The sequence below is a fragment of the Leuresthes tenuis genome, unplaced genomic scaffold (genome assembly GCF_036924035.1).
Source record: "Leuresthes tenuis unplaced genomic scaffold, fLeuTen1.0.hap1 SCAF_10, whole genome shotgun sequence".
Taxonomy (NCBI): Eukaryota; Metazoa; Chordata; class Actinopteri; order Atheriniformes; family Atherinopsidae; genus Leuresthes; species Leuresthes tenuis.
In genome coordinates this window covers 23,872,416-23,895,328 of record NW_027325364.1, presented here as the reverse complement: position 1 = coordinate 23,895,328, position 22,913 = coordinate 23,872,416, and the positions used below count along the sequence as shown (strand labels likewise).

At 40.1% G+C, this 22,913-nt stretch overlaps 2 protein-coding genes across 3 annotated transcripts; one reads left to right on the top strand and one right to left on the bottom strand.

The window, feature by feature from the left end:
- The first annotated feature begins 308 nt into the window (after positions 1–308).
- Positions 309–5,038, top strand: ebag9 (estrogen receptor binding site associated antigen 9). Its single transcript, XM_072394807.1, has 7 exons — positions 309–615; positions 988–1,082; positions 1,683–1,764; positions 1,922–2,086; positions 3,523–3,633; positions 3,835–3,926; positions 4,489–5,038. Exons 2-7 carry the CDS (start codon positions 1,000–1,002, stop codon positions 4,604–4,606), a joined length of 651 nt encoding a protein of 216 aa, XP_072250908.1. The 5' UTR covers positions 309–615; positions 988–999; the 3' UTR covers positions 4,607–5,038.
- A 2,314-nt stretch (positions 5,039–7,352) lies between these two features.
- Positions 7,353–19,270, bottom strand: sybu (syntabulin (syntaxin-interacting)). 2 transcript variants are annotated; one of them, XM_072394806.1, is made up of 8 exons: positions 19,106–19,270; positions 14,804–14,850; positions 14,483–14,669; positions 13,769–13,915; positions 11,840–11,939; positions 11,534–11,686; positions 10,176–10,331; positions 7,353–9,172 (listed from the first exon to the last, which is right to left on the bottom strand). In XM_072394806.1, exons 2-8 carry the CDS (start codon positions 14,825–14,827, stop codon positions 7,993–7,995), a joined length of 1,947 nt encoding a protein of 648 aa, XP_072250907.1. In that variant the 5' UTR covers positions 14,828–14,850; positions 19,106–19,270; the 3' UTR covers positions 7,353–7,992. The 2 variants fall into 2 exon arrangements, with proteins under 2 accessions (XP_072250907.1, XP_072250906.1); XM_072394805.1 differs by having other exon boundaries at positions 13,769–13,969; positions 19,106–19,269.
- Positions 19,271–22,913: the final 3,643 nt, after the last annotated feature.

Sequence of the window (22,913 nt, the reverse complement as noted above, 5' to 3'; positions counted from 1 at the left end):
AGAATGTTTTTAGTGTTTTGTAACACACGCAATTTTTATGATCAATTATAAACTCACTGTTTGCATTTTTTAAATAATGTTTTAAGTGAGTTGCAGTATATTTCTTGAATGCGTAAAACGTGTAAAATACCATTGTAGCATAGCAGAACTTACTGAATGGTTAATTTGATGGATAACCTTACACAAGCCGTATGTTCGCAAACGTAAGTATGTAAATTGTGTTAATATGCAGCCTGTTAAGATATGTTCAAACGTTTTTGAGGTACTAGTTCATTTTCCGACAACACCTGAATGCAGCATGGTCACGTTGGTACTTCTCGGTTCCTGCTCCTCCCAGTTCAAATATGGCAGCCATGGGACAGAAACGAGCGACGATACACATTTAGTGGTTTTAATGATACGACATTGGTGTGGGAAGCTGTGTCATGCATGGTTTTGTCGCGGCAACGATATTTTTCGTCGGTGCTAATGTGTCGACTGAGTAAGAATTCTAAAGGGTTCAGAAATGTCATGTTTTCCAGTGGGCTAAGCTAGCAACCAACGGTTAGCAAATAAATGTTCTTGTCTCTTCTGACTCGCAAGAAGAAACAGTTTGCTCTGCTCATAGCTTTCTAGGTGAGGATGTTTAAAAAAAAAAAAACTAACGTAAAAACTTAGGTACGTTCACTATGCTGAAAGGTTCTAGCAACAATCAAATGTAGGTTCTATCTCGTTGTTATCAGATGAATGACATATCCGCAGTGATAGTATTTTACATGCTAGAGTCACGGTGCTCCAAATTTGAGCAGTTGTTGGTGCAGTGTGTTTATGTGTGCTAGCTTATTTAATAGTTAACATGAACTTTTGGTCATCTTGTCAACGTTTTTGCTAACCTGCATATATATCGATGCGCTTGCACACACGCGTGCTGCAGCTTATGGTCTGAGCAAAGCAAAATATGAAAATTGTAAATTCAAATGTTTAATGTTTTGCTTCTTCTCCCAACAGCCTAGTTTCATCATGGCCATCACTCAGTTCCGTCTGTTTAAGATCTGCACGTGCTTAGCCAGCTTACTTTCTTTCTTTAAAAGGCTGATATGCAGGTGAGCACAAATAAACAAACGCATGGCGTGATGCGTCGTGTACTGTACTGTACTGTACAAGATTCTCGGGTCACTCCTTATTTCCTCATATTTCTTTTCTAGGGAGTCGGACTTTCTTTCTTTCTATCTTTTTAAAAGTGGCTTTGAGCAGCAGTTTTTCTGGCTTTCTCAAGGTCTCGAATGTTTTCATTCGACATTGGCTGCTTTTTAACTCATTTTTCAGTCCTTAACACTGACTTATGAATCATTCGAGCATAAAAAAGGCACCACACTTAAGGGATGAACCCCTTTTGTCTCTACACATAAGACATCTTAGCGAGGAACCATGTTTTCTCACTATTATTATACAAAGATATGTCTTTTTCATGTATTCCACAGCTGGATACAACTTTACACTATGCTGAAATAAAAGTGGAATCAAACTCACTTTAAGTTTATCTCTACTTCTAATGTGTGGGCATTTGACAGTGCTTCAAGTAGATGTAATTGGCAGAGCTCTGGTTGGTGGAACCATCTCTGCATTGAAGACAATTAGTGTTTGGTAACAGCTGTTTGCAGCTTTCATTAGCATTTATTGAGCAATTTGGATATTTTCAACAGGAGCGGAAGGGGCCGCAAGCTCAGTGGCGACCAAATCACTCTCCCGACAACAGTGGATTTTTCCTCATCTTTACCGAAACAGGTCAGTACCTGCACCAGTTATCTGAACCTGCTTTGAAAAGATCAGGGGCTGGGGTTCAGTGTTAGTGGAGGCAAACTGCAGATATAACCAGGGGATGAAATTTTGCAGTTTTTTTTTTTTTTTCACAACAAATCAAAAACAAAGTATCATTTTGTAGTCTGCACAGCCAGAGATTGAAGAATGGAGTTCATGGGATGAAGAGGCTCCTACAAGTATTAAAATTGAAGGTGGCAATGGAAACGTTTCTCCTCCACCTGACGATGTGGAAGAAGAGCCCGACTACTTCAAAGACATGACTCCCACCATCAGGAAAACACAGAAGGTATGTCCAATGACAGCGCAGTTAGTGGTCAGCGATTATTAAAGCAGATGCTGAATTGAAGATGAACTCAAAGCTCTGAATACATCTTTTAAACGATGGAGACATGTCTGTCTGACAGTTAAACTTTGGAATGTGGAAACACTGCAGAGCACTGATTAGTTAGAAAGAATTATCTGCGTTAATCAGTGTCTCTTCAGCAGTGTACACGACATACTTCCTGTTCCCTGGAGTAGTTTGGCGGTCCAGCAAAAAATGTACAACATTAATCCCGGATATCTCAGTTGTATGCATGGATCACATTGTGTACATGACTATCTGATACATGAGCATGTTTGATAACTGTGAGTATGAATTTACAGATTTGTTTTCTCTGTTGACCGGAGCAGAGCTACATAACACTGTCATTATGATCAATCCCAGCAGCTATACAAACCCTTCTGAACTGATATCCTGCCCCAAACTCATTCAGTGCAACACATACTCATTGCTTGTTTGTTTTTTCTCCTCAGTTAGTTTTCTCCCTCTAGGTGTTGTTCCTGCTTAACAAATTCTTATGGTTTGTTTGCCCCAAAAAAAGTAATGGAAACATTGTCAGTTGATAATTGTATGGTCACATAGCTAATGTGATGCATAGTAAAGTTGCATTCAACATGCGTAGATGTAGTACTGTTCAATCAAACTGAAACTCTTCGTTAGGCTGGGTTATTTAAGAATACAGTAGGCTTCATGCAAGTATGTTGCATTTCCTGTTCATCAAACCTGGATGGAAACATCAGGCAGTACCTGTAAATGAATAGTTTGTCAGCTTGACCTGCTCTTCAACAGTAGCATCAGCTGACTGCAGGGCGTGGCACAGTAGTCTCATCGTTTCCTTATGCCAATCGTTTGAGCTGATTGCAATTGAGTTGGATAACTGTCCGAATCATATCCATCCAGCTCCATTAAAAACAGCTGGACCACATAGTTTTATTTCACTGTTTAGACAATCGCTTTTCCATGACGCTTTTTGCACCTTCTTCTTCTTCTGCTGTGATTTAATAATGCCAGCTGTCTGTCTGGAGATGACTTTCTCCTAACATTCAACTGGGTCCTTTATTTGAGCAAGTGCTGACATCATGGATTTTGTGGCAAAGCCAAAGGAGAAGTCTTAGCTTTGAGTTTTTCATATTTCCAACAAAAAGTTGGTGATTAAGAATGACAATAATGTGAAAAATAATACCGCCATGAAAATGTCTTAAATGTCAGTTATGTGTGTGACATTCAACTGTCAACTATAATTTCATGATAGCCACAGACCCTCTGACTGCTTTATACGGCGCCTTTCCTCTTTGTTTTTTTGCCTGTCTCTCCTTGTAATAGTTGAGGAGGAATATATCAAGAACAGTGTCAGTTTAGGTCTGAGCTCCTCTCCTTTTTCTCTGGTTTTTGCTCTGAAGATCGTGCTGAAGAAGAGGGAGCCCTTGAACTATTTGGTGCCTGATGGCTCAGCCGGATTCTCCAGCAGGCTGGCCGCCTCTCAGGATATGATGACCTTCAGTCCACCTTCAGTGAGTTCCGGGTTTTCTCCTTTTCACTTAACTGGGAGTTTATTTATTTATTTTATTTTTTTTGTAAAAAAACTAGAACCAAATAGAGTTCTCCATGTCTGATAAAGCTAAAGCAGGCATCCCAAATGATTAGTCAAGTCACTACATCACGTTAAATGCAGCATCCTAACTGGTATGATTTCAAACCACCCATTTGCACAGGCTGAACTGGGAGAAATGGAAACCTGGCAGGAGGACACAAACGCCTGGGAGGACGAGTCTGATGCTGCCTGGGAGGCAGAGGAGGTGCTAAGGTAATCATTCATTCATGTATTCAGATTATCATCTGAACAAACTAGTTAATACAAAAACTGCAAGAGTTCCATACTTTAGATAAAAACTGATCAATATTACCCTCACATAAGCCTGCCTGTATAGGACATAATTTGAAATAGGGCCGTGTGGTGGTTGGGTCTTTCTCACAGTAAGGTTTCCAGTTCAACTCTTGTTCTCACCTTTTGAAATATTCACTACTGAAGATGATGGAATTTTCAAAGTGCTGTGGGGATCTTCCCCTGCTGTGAGATTGCTTTCAGAATTGAGTTATTCAATGTTCCATATTCCCACGGATGTCGATGTGCTATTTTAAAAACTGTTTTCCTTGCATTTTCATACCATGTAGCTGTGTACATATTATAAAGAGTCATGAACAATTATGTCCAGTAGGTGGCAGTGTGCACCATTTATTACAACCTGGATGGTACAAAGAACAGGATTCTGTTTTAACCGAGCACCAGCTGATCTGGCTTCCACTGAAACCCTCTGTAACAACGCTGGTCACGATCATGTTTGTCTTCTTCCTTTTGTTTTTAAAAGGCAACAGAAGATGGCTGAGAGAGAGAAGCGGTTCATGGAGCAGCAGAGGAAAAAGATGGAGAAAGATGCTCAGCGAATGCTGAAGAAGGACCAGAAGATTGCTGTCAAGCTCTCATAACATTTTAGAAATGCTCAGCTCTGAGCCAGATTGATTGGGGCGGGGGCAAAGACACTTGATTTATCGTTAATCTGTCTTTAAAGTCATCAAACCAACCAGGATTGTCATCGTACACTATTTATCTGTTTGCAAACTGTCCTCTTCCTCCTCCTGTTTCCACCAGCAGCCATTTTGCTCCGTTTTCCAGCTGCATTACTGTAAAATGCATCAGTTTAGAGAGCAGATAATACCCACGGTGTCCTCACTGTTCATATGGCAAGGTTCCTCAAGGGAGAGTTGTTAAAATCATCTAAGAGTTACGGTTCAACACATCGTTTGAAGGCCTCATTTAGATTCTGATTGAATCTGACAGGTGATGTTAGAACGTATTCCTTTTCTTTCCCCAGGAACATTTGTAAATAAAGGGGTACCTGTGCTACCTTTTTAAAACAAGTAATGGGTACAATTGCTTTTTCTTTGTCTTTTAATGGCCTCAAATGGCAAAGAAGTGTAATTTATTTTTATGCATCACTGCACACCAGTGACCTCCTTTGGTTTGCAGATTTTTGGTGTTTTTATATTTGTCTTTGTCTGAAAACCAATTCTTCCTTTTTTCTTTCTAATAATTTTTCCTTCATATTTCACACTGTCTCCCTGTGTTATATAGCCCTCACTACACTGAAATTTGCATTAATAGAAGACTGGAGATTTTCAAACTTGGTATGGTTGATAATCAGACTGGAGTCCAGCCCAACTATGGGTGATAGTCATGGGTTCCTATGGTAACCTCTTGGCAACTGGTCTATCGTTCATTATCAGTTTTCGTCATCTTTTGATATTGAAGGAAATAATTGAGTGATTGGTTCATTTGTTGTCTGCTGGTGGGAGGTGTTCCCACTCTGTGTTGGTAAATGATTGATCTACAACGTTTGCAGAATTCTACAAATCATGAATCCTCAATGCAGCAGAATCTCAGGCCAATTATTTTATTCACCAAGAAAAAAAACAAATGTATACTTCCTGAAATGTAAGGATTACAGTTGAAGTTAACGGTTTTGTCTCGGCTCGTTATGCGCCGCTGTGATGAAATTCATAATCATGTACGAAAACTTACTCACAGTGCCAGTGTCATGGAAACATTGCTGGGGTGAGAAAAGCAGACATGATACAGTATTCTTCTGGTTCATGCTTGGTAACAAATGGTTGGAAGTGAGATAAAAGGAGGGGATTTTAATTCTCAGTGATTTCTCTGGCTTACGTTCTGATTTGGTTCAAACTAAGGATGAAATGATGATTGGTGCATGGCCAGTTTTAACCTGAGGAGCAAATGTTTGAGGGAATTCAGTAAAATGGATTTTTTTCCCCGTGTGATCCATTAAAAATTAAAATAAAAAGCATGTTGGTTTTTTTCATTTTGCACATTTGATTTTTTTTTCTTTTTAACTCAAAAGAATCACTGCTACTTTGTTTCTCATGCATTATCTGTTTGATATGTTCTAAATGCTAGTGTTTGAGCATAAGAAAGGACTTAAATGGAGAGTGAGTTCAGATTTGACAGACTGTATATCTGCTGTATTAGTCCTGAAAAAGTTTTTAATAAAATAATGGATTCAGACCTTTAAAACTGAATAACATTGAAGCATTCACTGTTGTGATAAAGGTGACATCACATAAAATTGTTGCATATTAGACCTTTTTATGGGTTCAATATGAAGGTTCGGGCTTTTTATTAGCCATGAGAACTGAGACATTAGACACGGTCATCAGCTAAAGCAAAGTTGTGCATCCGTATTGGTTATACCACAAGAAAACATTAGCATACGTGCATGCTCAACGGTTGAACGTGGTAGATATTCTTTCTAATCGCCATCTTTACGCTAGAATTACCTGAAAGCACCACTGCGCCTGAAATCAGCTTCCCAAACCCTTAAAGACTAACAAGAACACACTCAGGCTTCACACCAGGCTCGCCTGTTACCTGTGTTGACAGATAGCTTACAGCATTCATTTGATCCCTGTCATAATGATGTCATTCCCATTTGCCTGGGGACGCTGTCTGCTTGTTAAAACCTCTGAGACTAACCTATTTTCAAAAAGGGAAAATTCTCAGTCTTTGGAGAGAGAATAATTCAGACTCGCATCAACGGATGTAACAGAACTGATGTGTTAGTCTCCCCACCACTGCCGCCCACTCATTTAATCTGGCTTCCAGAGACTGTTCATGGGGATTACAGTATTTGATGACTCATTTCTTTGCTGCCTTTTAAGCTGAGAGGTCATGGTTATACAACTAGATCACTACATGGCAAAATGGAAATTAAGTTCTAGACAGGCAAATGGTTAACTTATCTGACAAAGACCGAATATGGATAGATGTTACGATAGGAGGCATTGGTAGTTTATGGGGATTGACTTTCAGCTGTGCTTGCGTCGACCCAATTTTGTTGGCGTAAGGGTATGGACAGCCTCTTTATAGCCTCTAAGAGATTCCAGTATAGTGGCTCTAATGCACTCTACATAGTCAGCTCCATGGCACAAGGGATGTTTGATAACACAGGCTAAGAAGGCTTTTACGCAAGAAAAATGCAGTTGCACTTTGGTTCAAACTAACCATTTTAGCTATTTATGTGTAGATCATGTAGAAAAACTCAGCCTTTGCCAGCATTTAGAACAAGCCCGTACACAAATGCAGCTTTAAGGGTTCAGCTTCCTTTGCAGGGATTCTGCCTAGATCATGATTAAAACAAAGCTTTCAAACATGCCCAGTATTGTCATGCTTTATTAATAAAGATACAAGGACATTTGATGTAAACCACCAGTATTGCACATTTCTCAGGCACGTAACAAGTGTCAGTTGCTTTGAAGCGTCAACTTAATATCTATGAACAATACATGGGCGGTACAGAGTAAAGCTCTACTCCCAGGGTACGAGGGAAAGGATTCACAAAACAGTGAACTCACATTAAAGCTTTGGCTGAAGGTTTCTTTTTGAGCAGAAACAAAGATTTCAGAACCCATGAAACAGAAAGTAGCATTCAGTCTTTTATCTCCTGGAGAAAAAAACCAAAAAAAAAAAACAAAGAGCTTTTCTTTAAAAACAGAAAAAAAACAACAGAACAACAAAAACTAGGGACACCATAGGACAATGACAACACAACCATCTACCCAGATGATCCGCTTATAAATGTAAATTACAAATACATGAATAAACCCTGTTATAAATAATCCCTTTCATGTCACCACTCACCTTCAAATCATGGTAACCATACAGTGCAAAATAACAGTGCTTGAACAAAAATAACTGCATTGATCTCACCAAGTGTTGAACAAAAAATATGTCAAATACTCTTAAGATGCTTAAGTGCTTTTAGTTCAAAGTTAGGGGTACGCATGCAGGTTGGTTGCCACTACGCATCCGGACTGTCGGCAACATGGCGAAGGGAATGCAATCCCATGATGCAACAGCCCCTGATCAGAGCGGCAATGTTGTACACTGGAGCGCTCCCATCCACACCGTGCCGAGAGTACAGCCAGGCCACCGTTGGCAACACTGGGGCTGCTACTGCGACCAGATCAACCAGGAAGCTGTTGCTCCAGTAACGCTTGCCAACCACATCCAGTCCTGGAGACAGATAGTTTTCCCCCTCATGGACGCCAAAGTCCAGCTCCTCCATAAACCGGCGACTCGCTGCAGGCTCCAAGCAACATGTGCCAGAATCGATTGAGCTGTCGGGGCTCCCTGGAGGCATGTTGGGTCGGGAAGGTGTTGGGTCAGGCTGAACGGCAGTAGCAGAAGTGATGGAGGGTAGGTTTGGAAATCCCAGGAGACTGCTGGGGGATGCGAAAGCTGCATCCTCCAATGAAGCGCCATGGAACTTGAGCATCTGAAGAAGCAGTGCCTGCAGGTCTGGAGACATGGGAACTGACTCAGTCTGGATTCCTTTATCTTCTGTGTTCTGCTGAGAAGTAGTGCTTGAGGAGATGGTATCCGTGGTTGAAAGTGCATTTGGCAGAGATGGTGGGTTTGTAGTAGATTTATCGGCCAACTGTCCCTCTGACAGAGCAGATACCCCAGGCTCAGACTCTTCTACGGCCTCTGGCTTGCTACTGGAGTCCTGGCTGAAATCCATTGCGGTGGACATGAGTACTTGCTCAAAAATATCCTCTCTATTGGCCATCTCATCATTTATCAGCAGCCCGCTGTCCGCCATTGCCTCTGCACCTTGGTCTCCCAGCTCCATCCCACCCTCCACCACCATCTTCTTTCCACCACCATCAGGGCTGTCACACATAAAGTCCAAGGAGCTTTCGTCATGGAGGTTAGCGCCACTTTGGGCAAGCTCCATGCTTTGCAGCAGGGACTCTAACTTTCTGTTTTGGATGTTGATGTCAATGAAATACTTCTGTATACCCTTATCCTTCTCCATCAGGCTGCTCTTCATGGTTTCCACCACCTGACGGAGCTGTTTGATTTCTTTGCGGGCTTCTTTTAAGGACAGCTGAGCCTCCACTCTATGACATTCCTCTTCAATCCAGTCTTCCCTCATTCTGCCAAGCTGGGCCTTAAGCTCCTCGACCTCATTCTCTCTAATAAATCAGGAGGGAAAATATCCAGTTACTTGAAAGGAATGGTTCATTTATGTACTTAAACTTAAAATCTACTTTTTCCTAAATTAGACATTAATTGGTACTTAATTGGACAACCTTGCCCAACTTTTGCCGACTTTGCTCTGTTCAGCAATAGTGTAATACATCTAATTTATACTTGTAATATACAGTGTGCCATCATCTATTAGTTTCTGAACTAGAGTAAAGAAACCCGAAGTTTGGCATTTTTAACGGTACCGGCACTTTAAATCTCCTTGAGGCCTTGCATCTTAATATGGAATTACTTAAAGATGGACTACAAACATAACAAAAGTAGTGAGTGAAAGTCACTTATGATTTTTGGATAAAGGTTACCGACTTCATATTTCATAACAAATGTTTTTTTTTGTGAGAAACTATTGGAGGGGTAACGTTTTGCAGAGAGACATTTGTGGCTGTAAGTGGTACTGCAACTTGAATCATTTTATTTTCATCTTTTGTATGAATTATGTGTCCAAGATGAATTTTTTTCAGTCCAACTGACCCTGTTTGTTAGAACTTTTTACACACAAGGTTTGACAAAACTTGTGGAATTCCCTTAAGAAATTTCAAGCCTGCAGACTACATTTGGTTTAGCTCTTATGAGAGTAAACTGAAATGCATTAAAATAGGTTTTCATGCCAAAGTAAGCCAATTGGCTGCTGGTCAAAACCTTATAGTCGATAAGAGTAGCCCTACTCTTTTAATCACGTGAATGGCAAATAAGTCAAATGTCTTATATGTGCTTAAAATGTCTCAATATTTTATACCCTGTATTAGGGTTTTAGTCTTATGCAATTGTCATTTCACCATTGCCTTACACTTACAAGATGTTAACACTTGAGCAGAGCTCCTCTAGGCATTACATCACCATGGCATCACCCCCACCCAACACCAATAAAACCATTATCCACCTGTCATAAAGAGCTGGCAATACCATCACAGGTGCTACTGTGCGACTAACCTGTCACGAACTTTGTTTTCAGACTCCATTAGTTTGGTCTTCAAGTGTCTGATGGCCACTTCCTTCTGCTGTAGCGGAGTGAGGTACTGCTCGGGGTTCGGGGGCCTGATGCCATGGTTGTCTCCGCAACAGTGGTAGCGGCCCAAGTTCACTCTTCTGTTGAGCATGCAGAGACAGTGATGGCAGCAAAAGAAAATGTTTATCTTTCTTCTACTGATTATCCATTACTCAACAAGAGATTTTAGAACAACAGCAGAAAAACAAACCAATTTGAAGCCTAAAAAGCTAAATGACTCCGTGCAGAAGGTAATTAGTCTGACTGGGAGAATGCTATCAGGGCAGATGCTCCCTGAAGCCTGGAATTACTGTCTGACACAGGATTACTGGCATTCATGATAGTAGCTAAAAACAGAAAATGCTGTTTTTATTGGAATAGAAGCAGAGTTGGCAAGGAAAGGCGTCACCTCACTAGAATGAATAGTAATCTACAGCTAACTGCAGCAAGATTCAAATGTCCTCTGGATGCCCTGTGATCAGTGTTTTATCATGTTCAAAGAGTATCAAAGGATTTTTTTCGGTAAGGATGAGTGGTTGAATTTAGACAGCATGCAAAACAGCATGTGAGCCCAAGTCTTCCACAATGATTCTAGCAACCAGGGATACTTGAGGCGAACGCTCTGCATCCCTGCCAGAAATAGAAACAGCCCAGGAGAGGAAAATACGTCACATAACACTTATCCAGGCAGAAGAAAGCTGACAAATGGGATGCCTTAAAGAGACAGCAGTAGAGGATTAAATTGCATTTATGGAAGCTGGGAACAAGAAACAAACATGATAGATTGTGATTCTGTGCAAATACTTAAAAGACCAACATCTGAGAGAGGATTTTTAGGTCAAACCTTTCAAGAACACTGAAGCCCAATTATCATAATCATAATGCCCCCAAACACTTTGCAATTTCAGACTACACTGCTCTGAAATATCAGTCTCTTGCACCAAGATGTACTCACTGAATTCTATACCAGCTTCAGTCAGTGGGATGATTGTCATGGTAGTATATTCCGACATTTGCTCTATGAAATCCTCAGTAATCCCTGCCACAGCCAAATCACAACAGATATAATCCCAGTCAGCTGCATGAGAAAAAATGATAACAGTCTGAGCTTAATCCAGCCACCCACTCGCTTGGTAGAGTTGCCTACTGTCTGACCCATAGTGCAAAATAGTGAAAATTGGGATAAATCCAAGTGGGACAATGTCAAAGGACGGAGTCTATTCAGATTGTTTTTATTTTACATTTGTTATCCTTGTTCTTAAAGATTTTAAAAGATGCATAACAGGAAGTTAGTAACTGGTACCTTGAGGTGGGGCTGGAGTTGCAGCTGCTGCTATTGGTTGAAGAGGCAGCTCTGGAAGGAGTCCTGTAAGGCGCATACAGTTCTGCATCACGACTGGCTGTTAGGCTCCCGGCTGGTTTGAACACTGGGACTGGGCGAATGTGAGTGCCACGACTTAAAATTAATTGGGAAAAGGGAGGAAAGATGTATTAAAAACAGAAACAAGGAAAGAATAATTTATCCCCCCCAAAAAATAAAATGAATTGCCTTTGTGGTAGGTTGGTGACCCATTAAAACATAATAATAGTAACAGATTCACTAACATACCTGCGTGAAGGAGCTTTCCTCCCAACTGAACTGGAGGTGAGGCTCTCCCTGGTCTTCAGGCTGCCTGTGCTACTAGATGAGCTGAAGTCTGCCTCACTACCTGCAGGGAGAGACATCAATATGTTAACATGCCAGCAGATGTAAAGAGGGTCTATATATCCTTTGAATGGGGACATCACACAAAGTTCCTTGAATGAATAGCTCTTATAGCATCTCTGGAGTATAAAGTGGCAAATAAATGGTCTTTTATGGGGCCATTTCACGACTTAAAGCTATCTTGATGCATTTTTCATGAAGAAAACCAACAATTAGGGTAATCATGTCACCCCACAAAAAAGGCAAAATGAGCTGCAGATTTGGCAAAAATGTAGTTATACCCCTTACTACTCTTAACCAATTTTACTTTGTGAAGATATTACATCATAGGTAAGCTAGCTTGTAATACAACCTCAGCAAACCTTAGTTAAAATTAGAGATACATTTAGTCACCAATGTGTGAGTCGTTAATTTTTTTCACCGATATTTCAGGTTTGCCTTTCAGTACAAGACTAATCAGATTCTTGATATTTGAAAAGAAAATTTAGTAGCTGCCATCTTATGATTGGACCTGAATTACACGCTCCATTAAAACTGAGAATTAAAAAAAGAAAAAAAAAAGTTATCTTCGACTCTGAGGAGACATGCCTTTTCACCATAACGAAGGCTAAATGTTTCATAACACACATTTAGGGATTTAATTCCACTACTTTTAGTCTGTTTGCATATTTAAAATGTAACTTTTTTTTTTTCCTTCACAAAATAGTTGACTTGGATGGTGAGTTACGGAAGAATGATAAGCAATGATTTTACTTTCAGATAAAAAAAAAAAAAGAAAAAAAGGCTGATTTCTCAAAATGAGTTTAAGGGTTTTTCATCCCTCTTTCACAGCCTTATTAGCTATAGCATTACATTTCTAACCCCCTCCCCCAAAAAACAGGTATTTAAGCAAGTAGCTTTGTAATCCTAAAAGCCTTTATGATTTATTAAGACAAAAAGTAACAATTCTGAACTTGGCTTTACATATGTTCTCATTTCTGTTTTGGAAATATATGCTAAAGTCAACAGTAAGTTCAAAAGGATGAGTTCACTTTTGCATAGTACAACATTGAAAAAATGTTGAAGACAAATGCTCAGCGCAACAACCCGAAGAACAGCTTAACTGTTAAAGCTGAGAAAAGTTGATTACTAAAATGTTGAGCTGAAATGATCAAAAATTCAAGTCTTACCTGAGAAACATCTTTTCCCATCAAACAACACCATAGTGATGACACCACAGTGATGACTATGACCAACAAAACAGTCAGCTCAAAACTTGATCCTCCACCGCTTGGTGCGTCAACTCAGGCTCAGTGTAGTAACCTCCTACTAATCAGACTAATTGGCTAAGCTGCCAAACCTGTCACACAACCAATCAGCTTTTCCTCCTAACTTCAAAGTCATAATCAAACACTTTTTCCCCCCTTCCCCTTGATTAAAAGAGAGGAAACTTAATTTAGAGGTGAAAAGGGTGTACTTTTTACTGTTTTAATCTTAACAGAGTGCACTGGCACAGATGACATTTCACTCTAGCCTCCTCTCTACCAAGCAGCTTTGACCCTGCCTGTGCTTGTTCATGACTGGAAACCTGTTGGCTGCTCACATGTGACAAATACAGGGGGATTGTACTTTGGTCTTCAGGGAACTTCTGGGAATCTATGCAATGACTAGCATAGAAATCTGTGTATAAAAGCAATGTTTTTTAATCAACACAAACAGAACTAGATACAGTATCAGACTGTAATACAGCAGGTCAAAGGTGAATTGTAACCTTTACAAATATTATTGCTCCTACAGAAGTTCCTGATGACTCTCTGAGGTAAACAAAAAGTCTGACATCCAACTATTCTTTACCTCTGGCTTTCATGGCCGACCTCAGCTCCCTCTTGCGCCTCGGCGCGCTCCGCGGTTCGCCGCTCCACTCGGCCATCACCCTCACCCTCTTCACTTTGGTTTTGCGCTCTGGGAGTATCGGCGATCCCTGGGCACTCTGCTCTGAGCCTGACGGGGTTTTGGAGGGGGACACAGACTGACTAGTGGGGCAGCCGGTGTCATCTATTGCAGACAGGCACATAGAAAGTAATAGCCAAGAACAAGCAGCGCAGGGCAGGCAGCGAACACAAGGAGTCGATCAGAGCTCAAGGTTCAGCCCTGGTTGTTTTCTGACAGATAGCACAACAGCTTGCACAATGGCTCATCATCTCTGTTAACACATGGGCACTTTTTGTTGTGTTGTGTTTAAGCTATTTGTTCAATGGAGCCAGTTTGAGTGCACATAAAAAATACATAAATAGATACATAGATGTGCTTGAGCTTGCATAACCCTTGCTAAAATTTTAATCATCCAACAAGAGCATTGTAATACGATCTGACACCTGACAGCCTGCAAATGGTGCTGGTTATTCAATATATCTTAAGTTCACATTAAGCACTCTGTTAAGTTTTGTTTAAATAGCGTCAACTCATGTAGGAAACTTTACATTGTACGATCAAGATCTTAAAAAACAGTGTGTGAATTACAAAGATGTATAAACTCAGCTGTTCTTGGACAGGAGCTGAACCTCTTACCAGAGCAAAAACTGTTGGTGCTGATGGTCCTCTTGGAGTGGTCGGAGCTGATGTCACACTCCTTACCCTCCTCCTCTGAGAAGGGGGAATCAGACAGAGGAGATCCTTTGTCCTTTGGTTGGAAAGGATGAAGGACCAAACGTGGGATGCGGCTTCGGGGGCTTCCTTTCTCCGGGGATTTCTTTTCCTATTCAAACATTTGCCACAGTAAGAGGCAGCTACATAATGCCATGAAAAAAAGCCACTAATATGTAGTTATTGTCAGAGCATTTAGCATTTAGAAATCAGTCCACAGTGAAGAGAAGCAATGGTTGTACTCACCTCATATTCTTGGAATGGTCCCATTCTGCTTCACACAACGTTCTACCCTGATAAATGTAAAAGACGACAAAAATCAGCAGTCATTTCACGGCAGGTTGTGAATGTGGCAGCATTTTGGCTTTGTAATCAAACCCTTAACAGAGAAGGGCTCACTGTTTGAACCCTGTTACACCACTAAATCCCCCCTACACACACACACACACACACACACCTGCCTGGCACAGATGGCACAAGCCTGAAGTCAGCTATGACCAACACACACTGAATTTACGACCGTACAAAACAAATAAAGATGCTGAAAATAAAGCATAACCTTATGTCAGCCTTTGTACGTAACAATGAAGTGGAGTCAAAGTCACTGAGCAAAAACAGTTCTAAAGATGGGAAATTACATCAAATTCTCCATACAGTGTGTGCCATGTTGGAGGTGAAAGATTTTCTGTTAAGATAAAGGTTGATGTCAATATGCTTATATACACAGCTGGATCATTCTCGCATGCTTATGTTAACAACTGTATGTTTTAAATATCTATTCACCTTGTTAGTGTGCTAATATTTTTCAATGAACAATACATACAAGTACAGCTGAGACTGTCTGGAATGTGATTGTTGCAAGTAAACTCATATATACCCATAAATTCTAACTTGGTTCGAGATGAAAAGTCATGGGAAGAAATTATTCATAAAATGCTCTGAAACTGCCAAAAAAAAAAAACTAAAACACTTCAAATTCGTGGTAATACATTCTAAATCTGTTGGAATATTTATGAAATGAAAAAGGAAACTCAGAAGTTTGAAATTTTGACTAGATGGCACCACGAAGGGAAAAGTGAAAGATGAATAAACTCATTAAATCACTGCTGTGCGGTGTATGTGTGTGGTTGAAAAATACTGTAGATTTAAAATACGAGTGATGTTCTTTCCTTTGTTTTGCTTTTACACCCATGTCATCACAAACAAATGTGAAGCTCAGTAAAACAGCTGGTGAGAGTATGCAAACTCCAGCTCTCTGACGTTTGTGCCAAAGCTGTGGGGCTGCCTGCCAAAAGCTACTACGTGCTTCAATCAGTGAGTGATAAAGGATGATGAAGTGACATTATATCGTCTTTTAGGAGGTGTTTGAGGCAGAATTGGAAGCAGAAAGAAACTCTTGCCCAACACTTGCACATCTAAAAAAAGAGACAAACATTTTTTATTTATGCTTGAGAGCTAAATAATGCAGATCTTCTCTTATGCTTGGATGAACTTAATACAATCCCTTCACTTCCTGTCTTGTTGATTGCCTAAGGGGGCCAGTTGCATAAGCGCATACATGTTTTTCTTTTAGTAATGATGTCACTGACCCTGAGGCCTGCATGCTACTGTTGTATCATTGAATCTCAACCTGTCTTCCCTCACTACATTAAGCAAGGTACCTTTTCATTTAAAATTTCGGCCTCACTTACATCAGTCCTACTTTGATCATTCAGTAGGACTGACCCAGACCAATCCTCCACTGATAGCAGAATGATGTAACCACCTAATGTCCTAATATTTTAATCTGATATCCCTCTATGAGTAACCCAGACCTGTGCAAAATCCTATTTTTCAAACCACCAAGGCCCAAAGAGCATTGCAAAAATAGACCAAAAAAGTCAGGGGAATCAAACTCCACCTCATTTTCAAAAATAGATCAGCGTCCTGGGTGGCCTGCGCCACCTTTCCCACAGTTTCCTTCTTGTTTTCAGACATCCTCAGCACCATAACTTTACAGCAGTGCACACCAGCCTGGCACACTGACATGGGTGAATCAGATTATATGCACCAAAGCCGAGCAACCACGGCAGTGCCCTTAGCAACACTCATAGCAACCGAGGGAAAAAGCTGCACGAACGACTCAAGCTAGATGGAAGCAATTATGTCTAAACCTAAAAAGAGTGCAGCATCTGTTGCTCATCCTAAGATGCTGTCCTTTTCTAAGAAGATATCTTGAATGTGGTGGTGGAGGTGATGTGGGGGTGATACCATTCAGCTGATCAGTGTTTTTCCTAAAGTGAATGAACATTTTGTTCTTTAGCCACCAAATGTATTTCTAGGGAGCAGCATGTACTTAATCATGTACTGTTGACTTATTTCATATCATCATGGTAGTCAGTAATGGGGGCAGCATGTAATTTTAAACTTAAAACAAAGAAGATGACCTAGTACTTTGAGGTAATTACAAATATGGATGATATGAAATAAGAACTGAGAGAATGAGATGTGTGATTATTTAGTAAAACAGAAAGAAGAAACAAGAGAGGGACACATGGCAGAGGCATTTATGCTCCCCAGAGAATGATCCCTAAGATGTAGCTGACATCACCACAAGGCTTTTAATCCCACATCATCATATTAATGCTGCTTCAGGACAGCTGACATCAAACTATTGTGATGTAATGCCTTTCTTGTGGGGGAAAAAAACAATGGAAAATTTCTAAAGTGTGATGTATTCAGAAATGGAAGAAGAAAGAAAAAGAGGGTTGTGTTGAGGAAGAAGGAGGCAATCTTAATGTTTCGCAGGAGAGTGGGGTTAATTTTTTGTATGAAGCTAAAAGGACATAATTTTCAGTATTTAGTTGCAGTTTGCTTTGTTAGCTTGAGGGCAAGATGGAGGTTATAGTATCAACCTGCCTCTCTGGCAATGAGGTTTTCTAATTTTCTAACCCCTCCTATCATGCACCATCAATACGGTTCTAGATTCATGCATAAATAGAAGAGTTACATAAGAGCTTGAATGTATGGCATCACTCAAGCTGCCATTTGGAATCCTCCCTAATTATTTGTTTTAACGTCTGGATGGAATGATGTTCCTCCTGTGGTGATCTGAAACCCTGTGAGATTTTTGAACAGATTCCTGCCTATATCCGTTCTGCAACTCTTAGCTGATTTTGACTGATTCATTTTAACCCGGACCAAATCTTGCTTGTCTTTTTATGTGTTTTTATTTGCACCTGATTTGCTCTTGAGCCTGTGTGGTGGGATTCTATTTAACTCCAGACAAAGTTGAGTGGCTACCTGCTGAGTTAAAGACTAAGCATGGTTTAAGTTGCAAACACCAGATTTTCAGTTCTCTTAGCCATCCAACAACCAAACTTACAGTTAGGCCTCTGATCTAGCCTATACAGTAGATGCACTGAAAGGGGAGGTCCTATAAAAGCTGTAAGAGAGCTTCTGGTAAACAAGTCATCTAAGCCTTCACTGGAGCTCTTCCTCTCATCCAGATGGTCTACTTTTAAAACAGCATGGAGTGGGCGTTGATAATAATTCCCTTAATCCATCTGAGAGTGTGCTTTATAATGTTGATGACATACATGGACTTATTTGAAGCTGTTTATTTCATTTTGATATTTACCCTACAATACACATGTGCTATTAACATGGTTATTTATGAGAGGCGACATCATTTCAGTGAAGGCAGATGTTTATTAATCACATTACATTTCGGAAAGGTACTAGATTCCGTGTGTGGACCTATTCAGAAAACTGAAGCATGTCATTCTCCTCTGTGTATCATGTCATTTTCATCATGCATGATGCATGATGCCATTATTGAGCACTCTTTCACTTTCAGCATAAATCTGAAACCAACTTTCATTAAACAGAAAGAGCAAGCATTCTGCGTGTATTATTGGTAGTTTCCCGACAAAACAGATCACATTGTACAGTAGTAGTACAGAGTTATTCATTGATTGTGTGGTAAACACAACAATATCCCAACAAATAAGAAAAAAAATAATATTTATAAGGGCACAGAATCAGTCCCAGTGAAGAAACCCAGGAAATATCCTCTGGTGTGTTTACATGCCTCCCTTTGTTTATATCTCACCTCACAGCCATTTTATTCAGCATTATGGAGGGTTGAGAAAGAATATTTATTGACAACGACAACATTCCCATTACCATCGGACAGCTTATTATGGAATTTTGTTATATTGTGTCCAATTCTATTTTATTTTGTTTGATCTTTTCATGTGGCGCCCCGAGCAGTTAAAGGGGAAGGTTTTCCTCGGGCGCGGAGATGCTCCCAAAAAAAAAAGACGTGCGAAGTCGACTCCTGGTTGATGTAAACATCCAACTTAGACTGCGCTTCCAAAACATGTACGATTTACGCGCGTGGCTAAATAATTAGTAAAAGAAGACCCCGTTCTGAACTTGTAAAACAGCTCATCTTCACCCCACCTGCTCCCATCCCCGGAAATGTTTCATCCATTTTTTTCTGGACTAGTCTTTGTCCCTAGTTTGGTCTTCTTATAAAAGGACAATAATCAAAAGAGAACCTACCTGGAGGTTTGATGTCGCTGTCTCTGAAGGCTGCGCGTCAGCTGCTGAGGCACAAAGGCTGGCTGCACTGCTGGTGGTGCCAGCCTCCGCTCTGCTGTGAGGATATGCTGTGTGCAGACTGACGACACACACCACTGGGCGAGAAACAAGACCACCACGCGCACGATGTGCCCGTCATGCCGAGTGTGTTACATAACGCGTGGGGCGTTACTTAACCACTGAAGCCCCTCAACCATATGGGGACATTCAAAACATGGATCGACAGAAAGGCGTAGCCCACTAGAAAGTATCCTGGAGAAATTCTTTACACGTAAAACCTTCAGTTTTCTATAGATTTATTCTCGTAAATGTATTCCTGTCTTGTAGGAAGCTGTGAAAATACCCTAACATGATTTTATACAGAGGTTTAAATGACCACACCTTGAACGGATGATTGCAATCATTATAATCATATATTTCCACATAAAACCACATGACAACAATGACAACTGAAATGCACATAAAGGAATGTAGACCTGCCATGTTCAACACAAACATTAAGGCAAACACAGTCTGTTGATTTGCTCTCAGAGTAGACTGTTGGCTCTCCATGGTGCTGAAATCGGGGCGGATCTAAATTCGGTGCTTGCGCGCTTTCAGCGCCATACGTCCCCTTAATATTTACAGGTTCTATTCAAAGCACTGAAAAACACAGTCTGCTGTGTTGCCACCGACTGAAACCAGACTATAAGTTAAAGGAGAAAAACTGAGCACATTTCTACCTGATTGCTTAGCTTTGCCTCAGTAGCATATATTTTCATAATGTGCATGTGCATTATTCTGGAAAAACTCTGAATACTGAATAGAATTAAACTGCGTGACCTAAAAACAGCATTTTTTTAAAAAAAATATCTACATTATTTACCAAATGTTATTGCTTGCTTGTATTCCTCTCCCTCTCCGCCCCCTGTGATCCGTCACCGCCACCAGCTGCTCCATCACCAGAACAGCATGAAAGCCGCTGCTGAAGAGGAATAAGCAAATTGTACATGTTAAAGCCTAAAAAAAGTGTTTTACACAGTGCGTTTAAAATGAGCATTAGACAAAATGAGTGCCAAAAGAACCGGGAATGAACAACATAAATGTAGTTAGAAAAATAAAAGCAGAAAAATTGTTACAAGTCCAACAGATAAGCAACAAATTACATGACTGGAATTTCATCAGTACAGGTATGTATCTACACTACTGTGGTGTTGACTTCCTTAAACTAACAGACTCTTTACATCATATATTAGAATGTGTTCTTTAAAAATATGTATTTATTTCCCATTTATACCTCATTTTGATTCTTAGCTAAATGATATTGGCTAAAGCTATAATTTTCACGTCAGTTTCTGACATGCATAGATCGTACAAAAACCCAGCATATTTTTTCTTTCTATTTATTTTCCTACTAGTAAGTGTTAGAACAAAAGTTGTTGAATCAAACCCTCTCTGTTTGAAATTTCTCACATTACTTCACGTTTTGCCAGAAATAAAGAACAAAAATATAAATTTGGTTGGTTTGAACATATCAGGATCACTGATACAGCTTTGGAGTGGTTTAAGTCATATTTATCTCGTACATTCAAGTTGGTAGATCAAAACAATTCTCTGTGTTCGCCCTGCAGTGGACTGGTGACCCACCTTACATAGACGCCCACCACAACCCTGAATTGGATTTAGAGGACATAGAAAATGGAAAGATGGAAGGACATTAGAATAATGTGTACCCTACACATCTCAGAGTTAATTATGGTGCTCCACAGGGCCATGGGCTGGGACCAATTCTGTTCTCTCTATACATGCTTCTTTTGGGGCAAAATCTTCAGGAAACATTACATACATTTAACATTTACCACCAATTGTTACGCAGACAGCCCAGTCTCACAAGAAAAGTGTAATGGATACATTTGATGACAACCGATATAAAATATTTATTAATATTTAAGACTCTAAGCCCAACCATAGATTTTCTTTAATCCCCAAAACTAACTTTATTCGTAACCCTCGCCAACCACACAACAGAATAAAAAGAGCTTTGACGCTATTGGCTTAGATGGAGTTTGAAGTATTTTATTTTTGTTAGTTTTTTTCCTGGTGTGACAGTCCTGGTGTCACAGTTTAGTCATCCTACCATCAGTAATTTTCCATTGATCCTGCTTCTGCCCCACTCAGCCTGTCAGCCACACACTCCTCATCAGTTCACTCCACTCACCTGTGCACACAGCTGCCTCTCATCACATGCAATCAGCCTAGCATATAGTCACCAGCTCCACACTCTATCCTTTGCCAGATTGTTCTTTGCCATGCATGTCTTTCCAGCGTTCTCCTGCCAGCTTTACCGGTACCGACTTCGCCTGTCCCTGATTCCCTGCTTCGTCTGCCTCCTGGTAATTCGACCCAGCCTTCTGACCAAGAACTTTGCCTCTCCTTTCCTGATTCCTGTTTGCCGGTTTCTAAACCGTTTGTCTGTCTGTCTGCCAGAGTCTCAGTAAAGCCTTGAACTTTTTACCACTGTCTTCTGACTCCTTTGTACTGCAATTGGGTCCATACACCACCCGTTACACCTGGTGCAATGCAGCACCAACTTCTATTCTCTTCAACCTCTTTGCAAGTGTTTTTAGGGCATATCCTAGCTGTGTAATATTACTTCTACAGAAGTTTGACATAAAGCAAAATGTAGGCATGTTTACAAAGAAAAATGTAGGGGTGAAACACTTCCGTGTTTAAAATGTAGTTTTAATTTTCCAATTTTGGATCATGAATCACAGCTTCACGGGCATTTTGCAGTTTTAGAAAGGCAGCTGTATGCATGCATTGAATGTGAAAGCCAGAAAATTCATTACTTTTAAAACTTATGAGCCTTTATATGAAACTGCAACATTTTGAGTTGGGGCCAACTTCGCTACTACACATTTTGAACTGAGGCTGCGATGGCTCTATTTACCAATGTAGCCTGAGGAAACTAATACGTTACTAGAGTTACAGGCTTTTCCTGGAGACATAAAGGCCTGTAATTTTCTACTTTATATATTAATACAAAACAGATGTTATTGTTTTTGGTCCTAAAAATCTCAGAGACTCCCTGTCCAATCATGTAGTTATTCTGGACGACATTACTTTTACATCCAACACTATGGTGGGGAATCTCAGAGTAATCTTTTATATGGATACAACCTTTAAGTCACACATAACCCTGTAAGACCCAGATATAGAAAGAAATGAGCACAATTTTTGTGACCTCTCAGATATTTCTTTAGGAGGATTCTGATGTAGAAATGAAAGAGTTTTCAGATTTTTTACATTTTAGTAAGTTTTTGGGGAAATATTGTAAATTTGCAATGTTGGGCATAGGTGGAAGCAGCCATTTCTTCCTGAATGTATTCAGCCATGGTCTGAGTTTCCAGAGTTTGTCCTTCTTTTCCATCTCTGACACAGTCAAGTTGTTTATAATACTAAAAGGAACACATGCATCCCCGAGAGGTTCACATTCAAGACCATTTGCACATGTCAGGATGTCAAAATGTCAGGATGTCATGTCAAAAATAGCTCAGGATCATTTAGAAGTTAAAAAACTACAAAGATACAGGGAGTTTCAAATACTAGTATAGATGCTGGAGTTTCCCATACGATTTATTCATGTATTTGATTATGGTCTAAGCTAAACTAAGTAAAAATTAAACAGCAGATAGCTGCACATAGTGTTCAGTTACAATGAATCATCCAACACTTTAACTTGTACTACATTTTGTTTTCAATTTGTGATCATGTGAGAAGCGCAGTGTTC